Source organism: Lineus longissimus, chromosome 18 (genome assembly GCF_910592395.1).
Source record: "Lineus longissimus chromosome 18, tnLinLong1.2, whole genome shotgun sequence".
Taxonomy (NCBI): Eukaryota; Metazoa; Nemertea; class Pilidiophora; order Heteronemertea; family Lineidae; genus Lineus; species Lineus longissimus.
In genome coordinates this window covers 13,914,590-13,931,570 of record NC_088325.1, presented here as the reverse complement: position 1 = coordinate 13,931,570, position 16,981 = coordinate 13,914,590, and the positions used below count along the sequence as shown (strand labels likewise).

At 41.9% G+C, this 16,981-nt stretch overlaps 1 protein-coding gene across 7 annotated transcripts in view; it reads right to left on the bottom strand.

Moving 5' to 3' along the window:
• The window catches only part of LOC135502065 (uncharacterized), a 49,100-nt gene extending 33,101 nt beyond the window's left edge, over positions 1-15,999 (bottom strand). For 6 of the 7 annotated variants that reach the window (XM_064794552.1, XM_064794550.1, XM_064794555.1 and 3 more), the window contains exons 1-24: positions 15,894-15,999; positions 15,162-15,452; positions 14,866-15,059; positions 14,299-14,424; positions 13,888-14,109; positions 13,469-13,617; positions 13,031-13,142; positions 12,757-12,878; positions 12,393-12,581; positions 11,782-12,013; positions 11,318-11,437; positions 9,614-9,781; positions 8,961-9,143; positions 8,309-8,608; positions 7,971-8,206; positions 7,413-7,635; positions 6,869-7,039; positions 5,777-6,045; positions 5,036-5,180; positions 4,461-4,724; positions 2,864-3,076; positions 2,424-2,635; positions 1,973-2,002; positions 835-882 (exon numbers count right to left, since the gene is read on the bottom strand). In XM_064794552.1, coding sequence (XP_064650622.1) covers positions 835-882; positions 1,973-2,002; positions 2,424-2,635; positions 2,864-3,076; positions 4,461-4,724; positions 5,036-5,180; positions 5,777-6,045; positions 6,869-7,039; positions 7,413-7,635; positions 7,971-8,206; positions 8,309-8,608; positions 8,961-9,143; positions 9,614-9,781; positions 11,318-11,437; positions 11,782-12,013; positions 12,393-12,581; positions 12,757-12,878; positions 13,031-13,142; positions 13,469-13,617; positions 13,888-14,109; positions 14,299-14,424; positions 14,866-15,059; positions 15,162-15,435 — 4,202 coding nt within the window. In that variant the 5' untranslated portion in view covers positions 15,436-15,452; positions 15,894-15,999. The remainder of the gene's footprint in view (positions 1-834; positions 883-1,972; positions 2,003-2,423; positions 2,636-2,863; positions 3,077-4,460; positions 4,725-5,035; positions 5,181-5,776; positions 6,046-6,868; positions 7,040-7,412; positions 7,636-7,970; positions 8,207-8,308; positions 8,609-8,960; positions 9,144-9,613; positions 9,782-11,317; positions 11,438-11,781; positions 12,014-12,392; positions 12,582-12,756; positions 12,879-13,030; positions 13,143-13,468; positions 13,618-13,887; positions 14,110-14,298; positions 14,425-14,865; positions 15,060-15,161; positions 15,453-15,893) is intronic. The other variant, XM_064794553.1, reaches the window with a different exon arrangement.
• Between the last annotated feature and the right edge of the window lie 982 nt (positions 16,000-16,981).

Below are 16,981 nucleotides of genomic sequence, written 5' to 3'. Positions count from 1 at the left end.
TGGCCAGTATTCCTCTCCATTCTTCATTAGGGAGCAGGCGAAGTGCCCCAGAGCTTTGTGGCCAAGGTGGTGTCCTTTGGCCAGAATTCCTCTCCATTCTTCATTAGGGAGCAGGTGAAGTGCCCCAGAGCGTTGTGGTCAGGGTGGTGTCCTTTGGCCAGTATTTCTCTCCATTATTCATACGGGAGCAGGCGAAGTGCCCCAGAGCTTTGTGGCCAGGGTGGTGTCCTTTGGCCAGTATTCCTCTCCATTCTTCATTAGGGAGCAGGCGAAGTGCCCCAGAGCTTTGTGGCCAGGGTGGTGTCCTTGGCCAGTATTCCTCTCCATTCTTCATTAGGGAGCAGGCGAAGTGCCCCAGAGCTTTGTGGCCAAGGTGGTGTCCTTTGGCCAGAATTCCTCTCCATTCTTCATTAGGGAGCAGGTGAAGTGCCCCAGAGCTTTGTGGTCAGGGTGGTGTCCTTTGGCCAGTATTCCTCTCCATTCTTCATTAGGGAGCAGGCGAAGTGCCCCAGAACTTTGTGGTCTGGGTGGTGTCCTTTGGCCAGTATTCCTCTCCATTCTTCATTAGGGAGCAGGCAAAGTGCCCCAGAGCTTTGTGGTCAGGGTGATGTCCTTTGGCCAGTATTCCTCTCCATTCTTCATTAGAGAGCAGGCGAAGTGCCCCAGAGCTTTGTGGCCAGGGTGGTGTCCTTTTGACAGTATTCCCCTCCATTCTTCATTAGGGATTAGGTCTGAATTTGTAATATTCAACAAAACTCTGTCACAATAAAGTTTCATGACAAGGCATAAGTTGAAGAGTAAATTAAATGCACTGTGACAAAAAATTCCACTTACCGGACTGTCTGCCACAGTTGTTTCAAATTCGTCAAGTCATGACGACATCTGAAAAAGCAGAGGGGACTTATAAATTGTGGATTTTGTATCTGGACCACCAAGGTTTTTTCAGCGCAGACGCAATATACAATGCCACTGCACTCTCAACTCTTCTCTAAGGCGCAGAAACCAGGGGACAAGGCCGGACATGCTGGATGGATGTTATAGCTCCCGATACTGTGAGCACAGGAGTTGGAAGAGGATGGCTCGGGACTGTTTTGCCTGGAGGGATATGGAGGCACCTTTGACACAGAAATGTCATGTTGCTACAGTGAGCAAGAGACTGGGCTATAAATGCAGCTCTCCGAATACTTTACCCATCATATATAGTCTAGTGTTCGAGATGATTACAAGCATGTTATGTTATGCGAACTACAGTAGAACCTCTCTAATAAGGACACCCTCGGGACTGAGAAGTGCTGTCCTTAATAGAGAGGTGTCCTGATTAGAGAGGTCAAATTGAATGGAAACAACCAATTTGGGACCAAAACTAGTGTCCTTAATAGAGAGGTTGTCCTTAATAGAGAGTTGTCCGCTAACAGAGGTTCCACTGTATATTGGCTGTATGAACACAGTTTGTACACAGAAATTAACTTCTGGCCGAGTATTAGTTAACCATTCTACTCTTAGTTGTTGAATATATAATTATTTACATGATGGTAGCTCGGACTAAGATGTTGCATGTTTTGACAGAGATGTGTCGTTCATTTTGTCTTGAGTTCCAATACCCTATTGTTATTACAATCATGGCTGTAGTCGTAATATCACCAACTTTATTGACACATTAAACTGAGCTACCAAAACCAATCCCTCCTATAAAATAAGCCAGGGGTTTGTAAAAGGAAAACAGGGTGTCAGCATGGGGGTTTTGTAGCTTTAAGTCTTGTCCAAATTCTAGCAAAATACAACTTTTTGTGTCTCGTGAAGATCAGTATTTTCTTGGATATCTCACGATTGTAGGAAGAATGGTTCGAAAATGGGCAACGGGAGGTAAAGATTCATTCAGGTTTGGAACACTTCAGCAAGAAAAAAGGTAATATGAGCAAAAGTTTGTATTTGTCAAGAACTTGGACCCAATTATACTTTATAGTGATATTACATTTCGAGCTCTCTCAAATGGAATACATATCTGAAAAAGCATGATGATAAAATGTATGAAAAATATGACTTCGGGTTAAAATCTGCACAAGCAGGCCCTACGCTAAAGATCAAACCTGACTTACACTACTAAGCTGGAAAGAGAAGTCAAGTTGTAAGTTCTTTTAAAAATTAAAAAAGAATTGAAAAAAATCAAAGAAAAAATCTCGAAACTTTTCTTGAAAAATCAAGAAAACTTCAAAACTCTTAAGAAAGAGTATACACATTGCATCTATGCGTGCTCTACATATTTAGACGTCTAGCTTCTCAATGCCCAAGAGACATAGAAAACATGACTCATAGAAAGAACAGAGAATCTATGAGTCACTTAATGTGCAACTAATACTGTGCAGCTAACTGATTGACATAATTGGCTGTCAATCATTCTACAACTGTACCAGGAGGTCACTTACTGTGGAAGTATGGAAAAGTTGACGACGGACGCTTCGAGAAGTTCTTGCAACTCTATGAGGTCCTGTGCCTCCCCCTCGAGGGCCACCAGCCGCTTCATGAACGCCTGGATGATCTCCCAGGCGTCGTCAATGCTGCAGTCGCGACAGTAGACATCGGAGCTATCAAGCTCATGGTGTAGCGCAATGACACGCTCACCGAATGAAGCCAGGTCCTAGAAATGGACAATTGATAATTTGAGGACAGAAGTTCTAAAGATATGACTAAGATTGTTATTCAAATCACTATCGAGGCTGATCACATCCAACTCTGAGTCTGACTCAGAGTGAATTACAGCAAATCTTGCAACCAAATTGGTACATTTGGAGGGGGGACACTGGTTGTTTTAAGTTCATGCACCCAATTTCTCAGTGAAGACCTAAAAAAATCTTTGACAGCATACCTGTGAGATTCCCCGAGACTCTTCCTGGATCCTCGGTCCAAGCCTCTGCTTTGCCAGAGAGACTTTCGTACGTAAGTTGGTCCACCGTCCCGGCGCAGCCTTGAACAGTTGCTCCGTGTCTTCAGGCAAGGTCTGGCCGTATTTCTGGAGCAAGAGGACGGTACGACGCATTGCAGCGAACTTTCCATCCATCTCAGACTGCTGAGCTGAGACCTGAAATCAGAAAAGGTTGGATCACATCAATTGGAAAACTAGCCGTCAAACTTCTCCGTAAATCCAATCCATAACTTAGCTTCTCACATCTGTGCCAAAGTTTGTCAGAGGCCGTACTGGCAATGCACAAGTCAACACAAGCCTCACTGAAAGAATGTCAGAATGACTTTTTCACATGACTCGAAAAGCTGAATGGAGAAGATAAAGTATTACATTTAGACTGAATAGACACACCAAACAAAGAATTGTGCTGTTCATGACCACAAATATAGAAAGGTAAAATATCAAAAATCTGAAAAATGTAACCACATCCAAAATGAAATAAGACTTAAGGTTTAGTAAACAAGTTCATGCAACAGAATTGAAAACTGACTTCAAGAAACCGCGCGCACGAAAATATGACATACCTCTCCATCAAATGATTCAACCTTTCAAGAAAAAAACTATGACCGTTAAAAAATTTGTCAGAATCACGAGGGCGGTCTTCCTCGGAGTGAGGGCAGACACAATTTTTCGTCTAAAATCAAAACAGCCGCATCAAAAGCTCCTTCATTTGACACTAACCTTTCAACTTCAATATCTTTACGGCCTGCTATGCTATGAACACGCGCACTGTCTCATTATTCTTAACAACAATATCTTTGGACACTGATTTTCACCCTACCTCATTGAATAATACAATATCTTTGGACACTGATTTTCACCCTACCTCATTGAATAATACAATATCTTTGGACACTGATTTTCACCCTACCTCATTGAATAATACAATATCTTTGGACACTGATTTTCAGCCTACCTCATTGAATAGTACAATATCTTTGGACACTGATTTTCACCCTACCTCATTGAATAATACAATATCTTTGGACACTGATTTTCAGCCTACCTCATTGAATAATACAATATCTTTGGACACTGATTTTCACCCTACCTCATTGAATAATACAATATCTTTGGACACCGATTTTCACCCTACCTCATTGAATAATACAATATCTTTGGACACCGATTTTCACCCTACCTCATTGAATAATACAATATCTTTGGACACTGATTTTCACCCTACCTCATTGAATAATACAATATCTTTGGACACTGATTTTAACCCTACCTCATTGAATAATACAATATCTTTGGACACCGATTTTCACCCTACCTCATTGAATAATACAATATCTTTGGACACTGATTTTCACCCTACCTCATTGAATAATACAATATCTTTGGACACTGATTTTCACCCTACCTCATTGAATAATACAATATCTTTGGACACTGATTTTCACCCTACCTCATTGAATAATACAATATCTTTGGACACTGATTTTCACCCTACCTCATTGAATAATACAATATCTTTGGACACTGATTTTCACCCTACCTCATTGAATAGTCTCATCATCTTCATAAACGACGCAGTGTCCCGTTCTTCACCAGTGATACTTTCGATCTCCGGCTCAATCCGCTTCAGGAACTCGTCAAGAGTCTCGAGCATCTGTGTCACCTGATCCGATAAATACTTGGTAAACGTCCACATCCACTTCTGGGCGTATGTGATCAAGACTTGCTTGAGCGGCTCCATGTTGACTCGGAGCCATCCGATGTCTTCAATTTCTTGTAGTGCCTGGATCTCATCTCTTGCAGTCTGGAAATGATAGAGTTATTTGTGAAAGTGAGTGAACTAAGATATTTGTGTTGTCAATTTCAGGTATAGCATCTAACTGGATGTGCAAACGACAACATTCAATACTACGGTGTCAGTCCTATGGTTCATCAACAGGTAGGTAGGACACCAGGCCCAAGCCTCACAGGGACCCACCACATGCTACTGGAAGTGGCTACTTGATGACTGGAAGTACCAGATTGACCTGTAGCAATGCCACTGGTACAAAACATCTACAGGGTGAACCAGAAGAAAACAATCCAAAGAGAAGGAACATGGAACCAATGCCATACCTTATAGATGTCAATCTCACTGTCAAACTCGTCCAGCGACGGCACCGAATCTTCCTTGTTGCGTTTGTTTTTTGGCGTCAGGAAGTTACGTTCAGCTGTACCCATGACTCCCGCGGCTTCTATACTGCTCTTAGCGGAGGACGTCCTGAAATTGAATTGGATGATTACAGAAAGAGCTAGATCTAATGGTACCGACTCTTACAGAAAGAGCTCGATCTAATGGTACCGACTCTTACAGAAAGAGCTCGATCTTATGGTACCGACTCTTACAGAAAGAGCTTGATCTAATGGTACCGACTCTTATAGAAAGAGCTCGATCTAATGGTACCGACTCTTACAGAAAGAGCTAGATCTAATGGTACCGACTCTTACAGAAAGAGCTAGATCTAATGGTACTGACTCTTACAGAAAGAGCTTGATCTAATGGTACCGACTCTTACAGAAAGAGCTTGATCTAATGGTACCGACTCTTACAGAAAGAGCTTGATCTAATGGTACCAACTCTTACAGAAAGAGCTTGATCTAATGGTACCGACTCTTGCTTAACTTAAGGCAGGAACATACTCAACCACGGGGATAGTGCTCATTGTAAAACTGTAACACAAGTAACACTTCTCAGAACCTTTATCTATTGAAGTAGCTTGATCCCTAGCAGATGCCAGACGGATTGACAATGAGCACTCGTTGTCAATCCATAGACAAGTCTTCAATACATTTTCTATGTGACCAGAATGTCCTCACCTTGAAGTAGCATGGGACCTGGCAGATGCCAGACGTCGAAGTTTACCAGCGTGCGACTGGGCAGACGCCCGGAGCGGATTGGGCGAGAGATTCCCGTGAAGGAATTCATTGAATGTCTGGTTCACATCCTGCTCCCATAGGAACGAGTAGTCTTTGAAGAGTTGGAAAAGTTTGGTGCATTCTTCTGCGTTGTTTTGGACGACTTTTGTGATTTTTTCCATCAATTGCTCAACCTCTTCGTCCTGTTTTAGGTAGTCTTTGTAACTTTCCTGCAGAAAATAATCATTAAAAATCAATTTTGCTGACTTAACAAGAGGCCCAAGGGCCTGGCGCTCAGCTGAAGTACGGGGACAAAATGCATGATTAAGTTTTCCCACCAAAGTTGTTGAACATTTTCATAAGTTCAAAATTCAGAAAAATTTTCAAAGCCAAAATTTTTTGGGGGCTGATGTTTCTTCATTTTGAGCAGTAAAAAAAGTGAAAAAAATGTTTGATTCAGAAATTTTTTCATCCTTCAGAGTTGAATTTTTTCATAAGTTCAAAATTCGGAAAAATTTTCAAAGCCAAAATTTTTTTTGGGCTGATGTTTCTTCATTTTGAGCAGAAAAAAAACAAGTGAAAAAAATATTTGGACAGGCTGCATATCAACAAATTAAGTGCAGTGACATTCAAAACACCAATATCAAATGAATTTTCTGTGCTGTATCCAGAATATATGAAGAGTATTTAAAGTAAACATTGATTGAAAAGATCAAATTGAATTGACACACAGTTTACCTGCTTTTTACGAAAATTATACTGCAATTTAGAGAGGAGAATCTTGATCAAAGAAAAAAAAAAGACTAACCATGCTTTGCGAAGTTCTCAAATGAAATCATTTGTGTTGTGATTTTTTTATAATTTTTGTGTTGTGATTTTTTTATAATTTTTGAGTAAATTTATATCTTCTGAAAGACATGTAATATAAATGAACCTCGTCCACAACAGTTCCATTCGTGATCCTACCCGCTCAGTTTAAGTAATCACACAGGTCTCATGAGAATATATCACAAGCTCGAACCACAGTTTTAAACACAGCCTGAAGAAACTTACCATTCTTCCGATCATTTTGACGAGAGTGCCGCGATTGATGAAGCCGTCTAACCACATCTGGACGCTCTCCTGGACGCTGGTGATGGATGTGCTCTTGTCTAGAGGGGGCCGGAATGCCACCTTGGCCTCGATCAGCTCAAGACGGATGGTCAGGATTGGGATGGCATCAACCTGAAATGGCAAATTAGTCTGCGGTGAGAAAGAATGGATCCAAAATTTAGAGAAAGAAGGATGCACTGTTCAGTCACCATCAGTTTGATTTTGGAGAACGTGTTTTGAATTCCAATGTTTCACAGTCCATTTTAAGGACAGAAGGTATGTACTGGCAACTTCTTTTTGCCGCAGGTAGTGGACTGAGGGGGTCAGGTCAAGCACATGTGATGTGTTGTATCACCAGTCTCTCAATCTTCAAGAGTGAGTGAGTATGTAGAAACTTTGACACATTTTCACGAAACTTTTTGAGACAGAATTTGGTCAGTATAATGTGCTAAGCCACCTTATGGATACATAACACCCACTCAAGTAAGGCTTACTCGTAACTCACCTCATCCAAATTTGACTGCACCATCGTGTTGAGCATAGTCTTGAGACTCGTCAGTGTGCTTTGCTTGAGACCGTCCAGCACGATATTGTCAAGGTAATCCACGTAGTCCTCCCAGGCGGGCGAGGCCTTGCTGATCTGAGCAGCCTCGAATGAGAGGGAAACAATGTTGTGTATCTTCATCCCCAGGGGAACAATGGCCATCTCTTGGTCCTCATCAAGCTTCCTGAAAGCAAAACAACACGAGGAGTTGTTTTAAGACAGAGTAAGAATATCAGAAATTGGTACAGTCTACCATCAGATGCCACTAGCAAGAACTTTCACATAAATGATTGTGGTCATTGTCAAAAATGGTTTAACAACACCTTATTTTTAGGCGAATAAGGATTAAGGTCAAATAAGGAAGGGAAAGGGTTGAAGGCCAAAGGTTGAAGGTAGGCCAAAGCCAATGCCAGGAGGAAGGCCAAAGGATGAAAACCAAAAAGGAAGGCCAAATGAGGAAGGTCAAGAGATGTAGGCTGAAGGTTTCGGTGATCACATATAATCATGGGCATTACTCACTTCTGAGTCTCAATCAATTCATGCATCAAGTAGCTACGCTCTAGATTCCTGGCTGCGAAGACATCCAACGTCCCTTTCGACCAGGACATCGTAATCTCTGTGATCTCGCGGCAGTTTGTCTGAATAATGTCAAGGTTGCGATGGACGTCAAGGCAGACGAGCGCTGTGGCCTCCTCGATGAAGTCACTGCTTTCTTCATTCCTCCAGGTGTAGGTGGAGAGACCTTGCTCGAACAGCTGAAGAGAGAGCAAGAAATTAGTTCATCATCACCAAGAAACATCATTTAACTGATTCAGCAACTCTAAAAATCATGCTACTAGAAGAAACTTTCAACAAACCTGATCAATTTTGGCCAACTTTCTATCCAGGAGAGGGCGCTCCACTTCAGTCACTGACTTCATGACAGCGTTATACTTGGACACAATCGTCTCCAATCTCGTGCACGTGACCTGCAAATCATACGCATTCGTATTCCTCAGCAATTCCCGCGCTGTCCGCGGAATGTGGATGTTAAATGGCTCTTCAGAAAGATGGTGGATTTCTCGGAGCAGGAGCACAAGCTGAGGGTCAAGGTTAACGTGGACCACTGGGGGAGGTGGGAACTCATCTTCTTCTGTGTATTCAAATTCTTCAACAACCTACAACACAAAATTATCATCAGATTAGTAGTAAAACCTTGATTATGGATAACACTCATCACAGGAATTGCTGGGTCACCAACGAACAGATTGCCCTTGCGACATGATTTGTCTTCCAAAATCAAACTCCTGTTTCCCCGACAACAGGTAAACCCGAGAGAACTTGCCTCATGGAGTGATCTAAGGTAATCACCAAGTAAACAACAACACCCTCTTCAAGCAACATCTGAGGTAATACAGTCACGACAAATACTACAGCACATATGGATCTCGCTCTATAACTCGCTTACTCTAACTCTATAGCTCTATAACTCGCTCTATAACCAACAAACTATTGGAGTCGGTCTCTCACCAGTAATGGCTGCTTGAGTCTGTCTGTAAGCTCGGCTGTGATGCCTTCCTCCCAGTCAGCTATCAGTTTCTTCTCATACTGTTCAATATCATGCATCGCCTCAGCATACTGGTCTCTCACTTGCCACCCCTGGTCCCCCTCCAGAGAGTGCGGACTAATCTTCTTCATCTTTTCCATTGGACCCTGAAACATTTGTTGTCACGAGTTATTCATTTGATTTGTAATAAGCGTGAGAAAATTGGTGGGAAGACAATATGGTCCATAATAGCATTCCGCGAAGTTACTATTTATAGCTCACAAGGTCATTTGCATAAGATACGTTTTAGTCACGTGACAGTCGGACATCGACACTTATTTCTACGCATTTGAGCTTATTTCAAAGTCAATAATCTTTGACCCTGCATTGTTTTTAGCATGAATGATACCATAGAGTCAGAGAGAGAAATATTCAGAACAATTATGTAGTATTTCCAACACTCGGACATGTGCCAGATTGAATCTAACTGCCCTAGTTAGAAAGCCTGAATCCATTACGAAACCGCATGTTTGTCCGACATTGCCTGTAATTCAACGATGGGGAAATAGAGGGCAGCAGCTGCAGTGACGTCATCTTCGCGGAATGCTATTAGGTGACCTGGAGAGCAGTTCCTTACCCTAATTCTTTCCTTGAGTGCGAAGGCCCACATCATCTTGCTAACAAGTGGTGGTTGATTCTTATGAATCGGTGGCTTAGCACTGTGCAGGTCGAACATCCCTCGCACTTGAATCAGCTCGTCGGTGAACGCCATCACTAACTTTTTATCTTTATCCTTCAGATTTGCCTGCAAATGTATCATGGTCAAAATAAAGCTGAATTGTAATTGAATGTCATCATGACAGTCAAGCCTGAATGAGGGCTTTTTAAATGCAAATCTAACGTCTGTATACCTAGATGAAATGGAGTCCTACAGAATATTGAACGATAGAAAACTCTTACACACAAAGGGAAAATTCCTCTGATGAACTCTCCCAAATTGTTGCCACTGTCATCCACAGACATCCATGTCAACACTTGAAGACATTTTTACCCCACAATCCATAGAGAATTGCATAAAGAAATTAATATCAAACAGCGGTTAGCTCAATCTTTATACCGTAATAGACTACATTCAAAAGTTGGCCAGCCGCTGATTACCAATGCTTAATACACAAGCCGATGTACAATGGGCGGACATGTATTGAGCATTTGTTAAAACCTGCAGGCTGACTTTCGAATGTGGTCTATTGCAGGTATCAGACCCTGATCTAACATGCATCATGCAAATTAAAAGAAGTTTTCTTCCTGTTTGGTGAAAGATAAATACACAAACCCCCTAAGTAACCAAAGCAAATGATTTTCAAATGAAAAAGTGGGGCTCCTACACTACCTATCATTATCACTCATGCCATTGCCATGCAAGAAACCTAGATCAAAGCATGCAAAATCGCCCGAATCACAAATAATAAAAGAAGTCGGTGAAAATGTCTACAGTATGTTGTAAAAAAAATGTGAGAGTGAGCAAAAAAAATCACACGTGTTAGTGTTAAACTACCTTGCTGTTATTAGCTCCGACGTAATTCTGTATTAAAAGGCATAAAATCAATTATGACTTATCATCTTAAAATATCAAAATTTATTGACATCTAACTTCCGGATGTGCCATAAAACTGCTTCAATTGTGATGCCTGCTAAAGTGTTTCTTGTTTCCTTGGAAATATTATCAGCAAAAGGCCAAAGCGATATCACTTTCCCATCAAAAATGTTAACACGGCAAACTCATTCAAAGCTTTATTATTCGAGAATTTGCCACAATATTTTGTACACAATATGTACCATGTCATTCCTAAGACCTAGCATAGACTGGAAAGAAAAGTTAAATGGTGCAATTACACGGACAAAAGGTGCAACATGGATCAGTTTGACAAGAGTGCTACAACATTATTCAATCAAGTTTAGGAGTGTCAATTATAGCACAGAAACAGAACTTGTCAAAATGGAGGTGCAATTTGCCTTGAGTAAAGGGATTGACCCATGTTCTCCACAGGTCAATGTCATAGCGTCCTTCCCTACCTATGCAGCTTACCACCTTGGAAGACCTACCCTTCCTTGCTTTAGAACTTTGTAAAGGGTTTGTATGGGGCCACCCTACATTAAATTGCTGGCCACCCTACCTTGTGTTGCACACAAACTGGCAAAACGTTTTGAATATCAAGGGTACCACCCTTCTTTGAGAAAACCCGGTGGAGAACCTGATTGACATATGTCATATTTGGAGTAAAAATGTGTGCCATTGAGGGATGACGGATTCTGAGGAAAGGTAATCAACTAATCTACCAACCTGAACGAGTTCCCTGCTGCTGATTCCCTCGAACACCTCCAACAACCTCAGCTGGGCACCGATGGTCGGACATTGGTGGAAACTGTGGCGAAGGATCTCAGCCAACTTCCTCTCCAGGTCCTGAGTTCAAAGAAAAAGAAAGAAACTGGAGTTACATATGATAGGCCTACTCTGGGATCTCCCATACCAGTCACCTCTCTGTTAAAGACACCCCCTCTATCAAGGAGAGTAGTTAGGACCTAAATTGGTTTCCATTCAATCTCTCAAGTCCCTTCCTTCAGAACTTTTCTATCATATGTCATTTCTGAGAAAGTCAGATTGACTTCAGTCATTCTGGAGGGTGGGGTGGCCTGGGGTCTGGGTAGTCTTTCCTACTTAAACTTAAGGTAACGTTCTAAAATCTAGTTACAACGTTAGAGTGACAATCATGGCACTGAAATATTGTATTATCCACAACACCATACCTTGACAACTGTCCTGAAGGTAAAGAAAGCGCTCTCAAACTGCTGTGAGCCGTCAATCTTGAGGACGTCATCCACCTGAGCGAAGAAGGCCCTCGTAGCATTGGTGTATTGAACATGGACCTCTTGGACCAAGGCGTCAAGGCTCTTGGTACCGGCGCCGCCCACTTTGGCTGTGTCGGCGAGGAGGCGGAAATGGCGCGTTGTCTGAACTAGTTCAAGGACATCGTTACATCTGAAAGATTCGTGAATATGATGATAAACAAAAGACATAACCTTAAGTTGTATTGCCAGCAGCTGATGACAGATCTCTGAAGTTTAAACTACTGTTCAAACTGCAGTGAAACACATAGCTGAGAACATCATGCCTGCACTCAAAAACAAGCAATTTCTGCAAGGGATTACATATATTCAAATCAATCTGTGCAGCCTGGAATCTCTGCACCGCCACCCAAATAGATAGAAATAGGTAGAAAACCATTGACTGGGGAATGAAATTTTGAGATCTTCAGAAATCTGATGCCTGGAGAACATTTTGAATTCAGGGCACCAGAAAACCTTGCTTCTTATGATGGAGTTTTACGGCCTTCGAATACTTTTAAAACCAGACCTACCTCTCCATAAAACTGTTGATCAGCTGGAAGCACTTTGAATTCCTCGGCGGCCATGGGCTATTGGAGTAGATGTCATCTTCCTCGTTGAGGTCTGCCTCTTTGTTTTTCTTGGGGATGCAGTGGGGAGGGATGTAACCAAACGGGCCGTACATCTTGGCCGACCAGAGGGGGCCTTGGGGTTTGCTTGTCCTGCAAAAGATAACAGTCGATTTGTTAGTTTATCCAAATTGAGCGTACTCAGATTGCTTTTATAAAGAGGCCTTAATTTCAACCAGATACCTTAGGGAGATATGATATTCAAGTTCAAAACTGAGGTTTTAATGAAATTTAATGGCTGCAAAAACTTGGAGGTTCTAGAACTTACAATTTTTCAGCATTTTCCGCATTATTTCTATCGTTGATTTCATCAGCTTTATCTCGCTCGTCAAGATACGTGCCACGGAATGCAGCACAAACACGCAGCGCCTCCTTAAGTTTGGAATAGGACTGAAAAGGATTGAAATATATACAGATAGGCTACAGACCAGAAGTGGAAAATGTCACAGAACGCTATAGACGTTGAAATCCAAGACAGAGTGATGACTTGTCCAGTACACCACTTAATGCAGAATGTAAAAGTTAATTTTATATGCACTAACCTCAAGAGGTTCTCTAAGGATATCCTCTCCAACCATAGCATGAGCTCTGTGGACAACTTCGTTAGAAATAACTCGCAGCAGATTGGCGAATTTGTCCTTTTGGTGATAATAACTGAAACAATTAAAAATTTGATTCAATTGGCAATCAATATCAGTATCGTCTTTTCCTTCTTGGCATTTACTGCAAACTGCCAATTTTCAAGTCAGTTGATGTTCCAAATTTGGCACACCAAGATCAGCACCCATCCCCATAGTTTGGTCTTGATATCCTACTCCTCAGAATGAGGACTAATGTTCTCCTGACCGGCAATATCCCACTAGCAATATGAGTAGCAGATCAAACACAATTTGATATACAATTTCTCATTGAGTGCGAAGACTAAAGGGCTAGAGACAAAGCCAAAATGAAGCACCCATTATATGAAGTTTTTCACTGACCTAGAATAGCACCAGACCAGTAAAACTGTGTGAACCAGTGGTCCAAACATTTTCAGGAACTCCTTCGTGTCAGTGGCGTCGTGGAGATCTTGGAACCACGGCATCAACGTCTGCAGGAATTTTAGATTATCGTTTGTGTCTTCAATGGCCTGAAAAATCGATATCTAACTTATTTCAAACTTCCCTCTTTTCTTTACAGTTAAACTAATCAACTATGAGACTGCACTGACAAAGAATATGCTTCCTCTTGAACTTTTTCAAGTCTCAGTTTTTCATCTCCTGGAATGGTTGCCTACCAAGGTTATTAATGAGAACGGGTCCGGATTGATTTTACATTTGGGGACCTTAAAAACCGTCTGAAATATTCTCAAATACTGGAAAACTCAAAAAAATTTACTGTGCACAATCCTGCTACTAACCTGGCTGATATCTTTCCTAACATTGAGAAATGACTGAGCATACTGGCTGCTCGCTTGTTCCAAGTTGGTGAGGATATCCTTCGCTATCTGGGAATCTAACTGTGCATTGATTGACTGGAGTTTCTCTAGTCTCTCCTGCCAGAGGTTGACTTCATCCAACGGACCGGGATGCTTCCCACTGAGACGGTTTAGGTCAGCGACTGGATCGTGTTTTAACACGCCCTGAAATGGAAAAGAGAATTTCATATGTTGCAATTGGCAACATCAGCATCAACAAGTCGAGAACACTGTAGCTTGTTCTTATTTGATCATCATCATAGTCATGATATGAGATGTGGTCATGGCCCAGATTTGGGCCATGCTGTCCACCACAAAGCTCCTCAAAGAGCTAGTAAATTCGGAGTGTCTCACCTTGATTTGTTTTATCCACGATATGACAGTCGATTCGAGGACATGCAAAACTGCCACTCTTCTATTGACAGCATCAGCAGCTTCTGCCAATACTTCAATGGATGGCAGAGACAACACGATTTCACCCTGGAAGACAGGAGCTTAAGAATATAATTACGATGTGACATAAACCCACAAATCTACATACCAAAACTACCGACCTCAAAATAACTCATGAAAGTTGAAACAATTATCACGTGGGAGGGCTTTCCAAGTAGAAGAGGTCGAAGTGCTTAAATTTACTCCATGACGGTGGCTTTTCTGTACAGTAGAACCTCTCTATTAAGGACACCCTTGGGACTGAAAAGTACTGTCCTTAATAGAGAGGTGTCCTGATCAGAGAGATAAAATTGAATGGTAACAACCAATTTGGGACCAAAACCATTGTCCTTAATAGAGAGGGTGTCCTTATTAGAGAGGTGTCCGCTAAGGGAGGTTCTACTGTACAATTTTGAAACTGATCTGGTGAAGGGACACTCGTTGATGGTGATAGCAAGCCCTGCGAATTTTCCAACGAACAAAACGTACTTTGAGATGTCCCTCTGTTGTCTCCACAGTTCCCATCAGTCTGTGCAAGATATCCATAAGTTTGTCCGAGTTCACGCCAGCATTTATTGCGACATTTTGGTCAACACACAACATTGGCAGGAAGACTTCTCTCGTCAGCAGGTCAATATGCTGCAAGGTTGACTCTGAGCAGTCCATGTAATATACTTCGTCACCTGAAAAAACACTAGATTTTGAAGGACATGCTCTTTCATTATCACCATCATTATACCAATCTGGAAAAACTACCAGCAGAGGACCGACTATAGTATACCTACTCATGTTATCTTTGGTGAGTTTTGTACCATTTCCTGTCTTCAGGAAGAATATCGACTTGGATTTGAGCTCCGGTGGCGGATGAAGTGATGCGACGATATTCCTCGGTGGAACTATGAAAACAAACAGACGCCGTACATCTTCATTATTCATGAACTCGTGGAAGGCTAATCGGTTTTCATCGCTGAGGAACATGTTTTTAAGCTCCTCCTGCCTCGGGCGAAGAGATGAGCTAATCCTTGTCTCCAACCATCGGAGTTTCTCGTCAAGCTCCATGGTCAACTACTAGCGAGCTGAAAGGAAGGGAATACACAAGTCAGCAATTTATGTATTCGTATCATACCCATGGGCATTTTATAGCTGATCAGCACAGGAACCGAAAACACATGATTCACTCTCTCCTAGTCCGACCAACCAAGTCCAAGTCTCCAAACCGACTCTATCATGTCTGTCATTGGAGGGAGTGGGGACACATATAGGAAAACGTGGATGGACAACATCAAAGAGGGGACTGGCCACATAACAACACATTTATCGTGTTTTGAGGCTGAACGGGCACCTGTTCAGTCTTATCTATCAGCCCATCGGCATCAGTGTATGTGTACACGGAGTGCAGTTCATTTCGCCGAGCGCTGCATGCATACGAGTTGTTCTCATAAAACCACCAAATGACCAAAGAAACGAGAGCTGTCAGAAAACACAGCACTGACAACTATGCATATGATTTTCTCTACCTTCACGTCAATTAAAAATGTCCAAAATTATTTGCTTTTTGTTTTATTCAGGACTTTTGTCGATATTTATTGAGCGGTCGCGAAAGAAAAGTTTACATCCGCCATGTTGTTTTCATGTTGCCAACCAGCCCAATTTGCATATCACGTGTCAAAGCAAAAGCACATGTCAAAACAAACGCACGTGCTGTTTATGTTGCTCTAAAAATAGAATTTAGCCAGGTAGCTTAGACCAGTCTCTCAATTTATTGAGAGTCTGTACCTATAGAGATACTTGATTTTGCATCAACAAACAGTTCCGACACATCAGAAACTAAAGGGTGTTGTCACAACCTTGCAACTAGATAGCAGAGACAATAGCACAACCAGCAGAAGACCAGAGACATAGCTCATGGTATCTTGGAAATAAGTGTTGGCAAAGAATAAATCCTACGACCTGCTTGGAGAATGCATGCCGATCCACCGTTGTTGTGCATATATCCATCCTTCATCGCCGATAACTCCCCCCTGATCGGCCGTCAGAAGGGCTGTTACTTTATCGGTGGTCTCCCTACATTCCCTTCCTTTCCCACGAGTCCTATGTTGCAACAGCACTAACATTACACTCACTTGTGGTTGTTGCACGAGACACGCACTGAAAGCCATCATAATTGAAGACCAGGTGTTCAAGCGGACCTGACCCGAATGCACAGTGCATGTTGTATAGAAGAAGGGTAACCTGATCCAGAGGTTGGCACTATCAATTCAGGCCGTCATTCAATTTGATTGGCCACCCTTTCATGATGGTGCATGGGACAGATTAGCTGCATGGCGGGAGTTATCAGTGGTGAAAGGAGGAGACTCGAGGACTGATATTCACTACCGATAAGTCAGCATGGGAGAATGGTAAAGAAAAAAATACTATAGAAGTTTATAAAACAAGCTCATTTTTATTTATGAAGTAAAATATTACATATACATATAGTTATAACAAAGCTTATCAGCTATCTTGGCCATGGATAAAACATGCGATTCTAACAGAGGATGAATTGTGCCTATATAGCACTCAGCTGAACATACACTTACAGGAGTAGACTAGATACATGTACAAC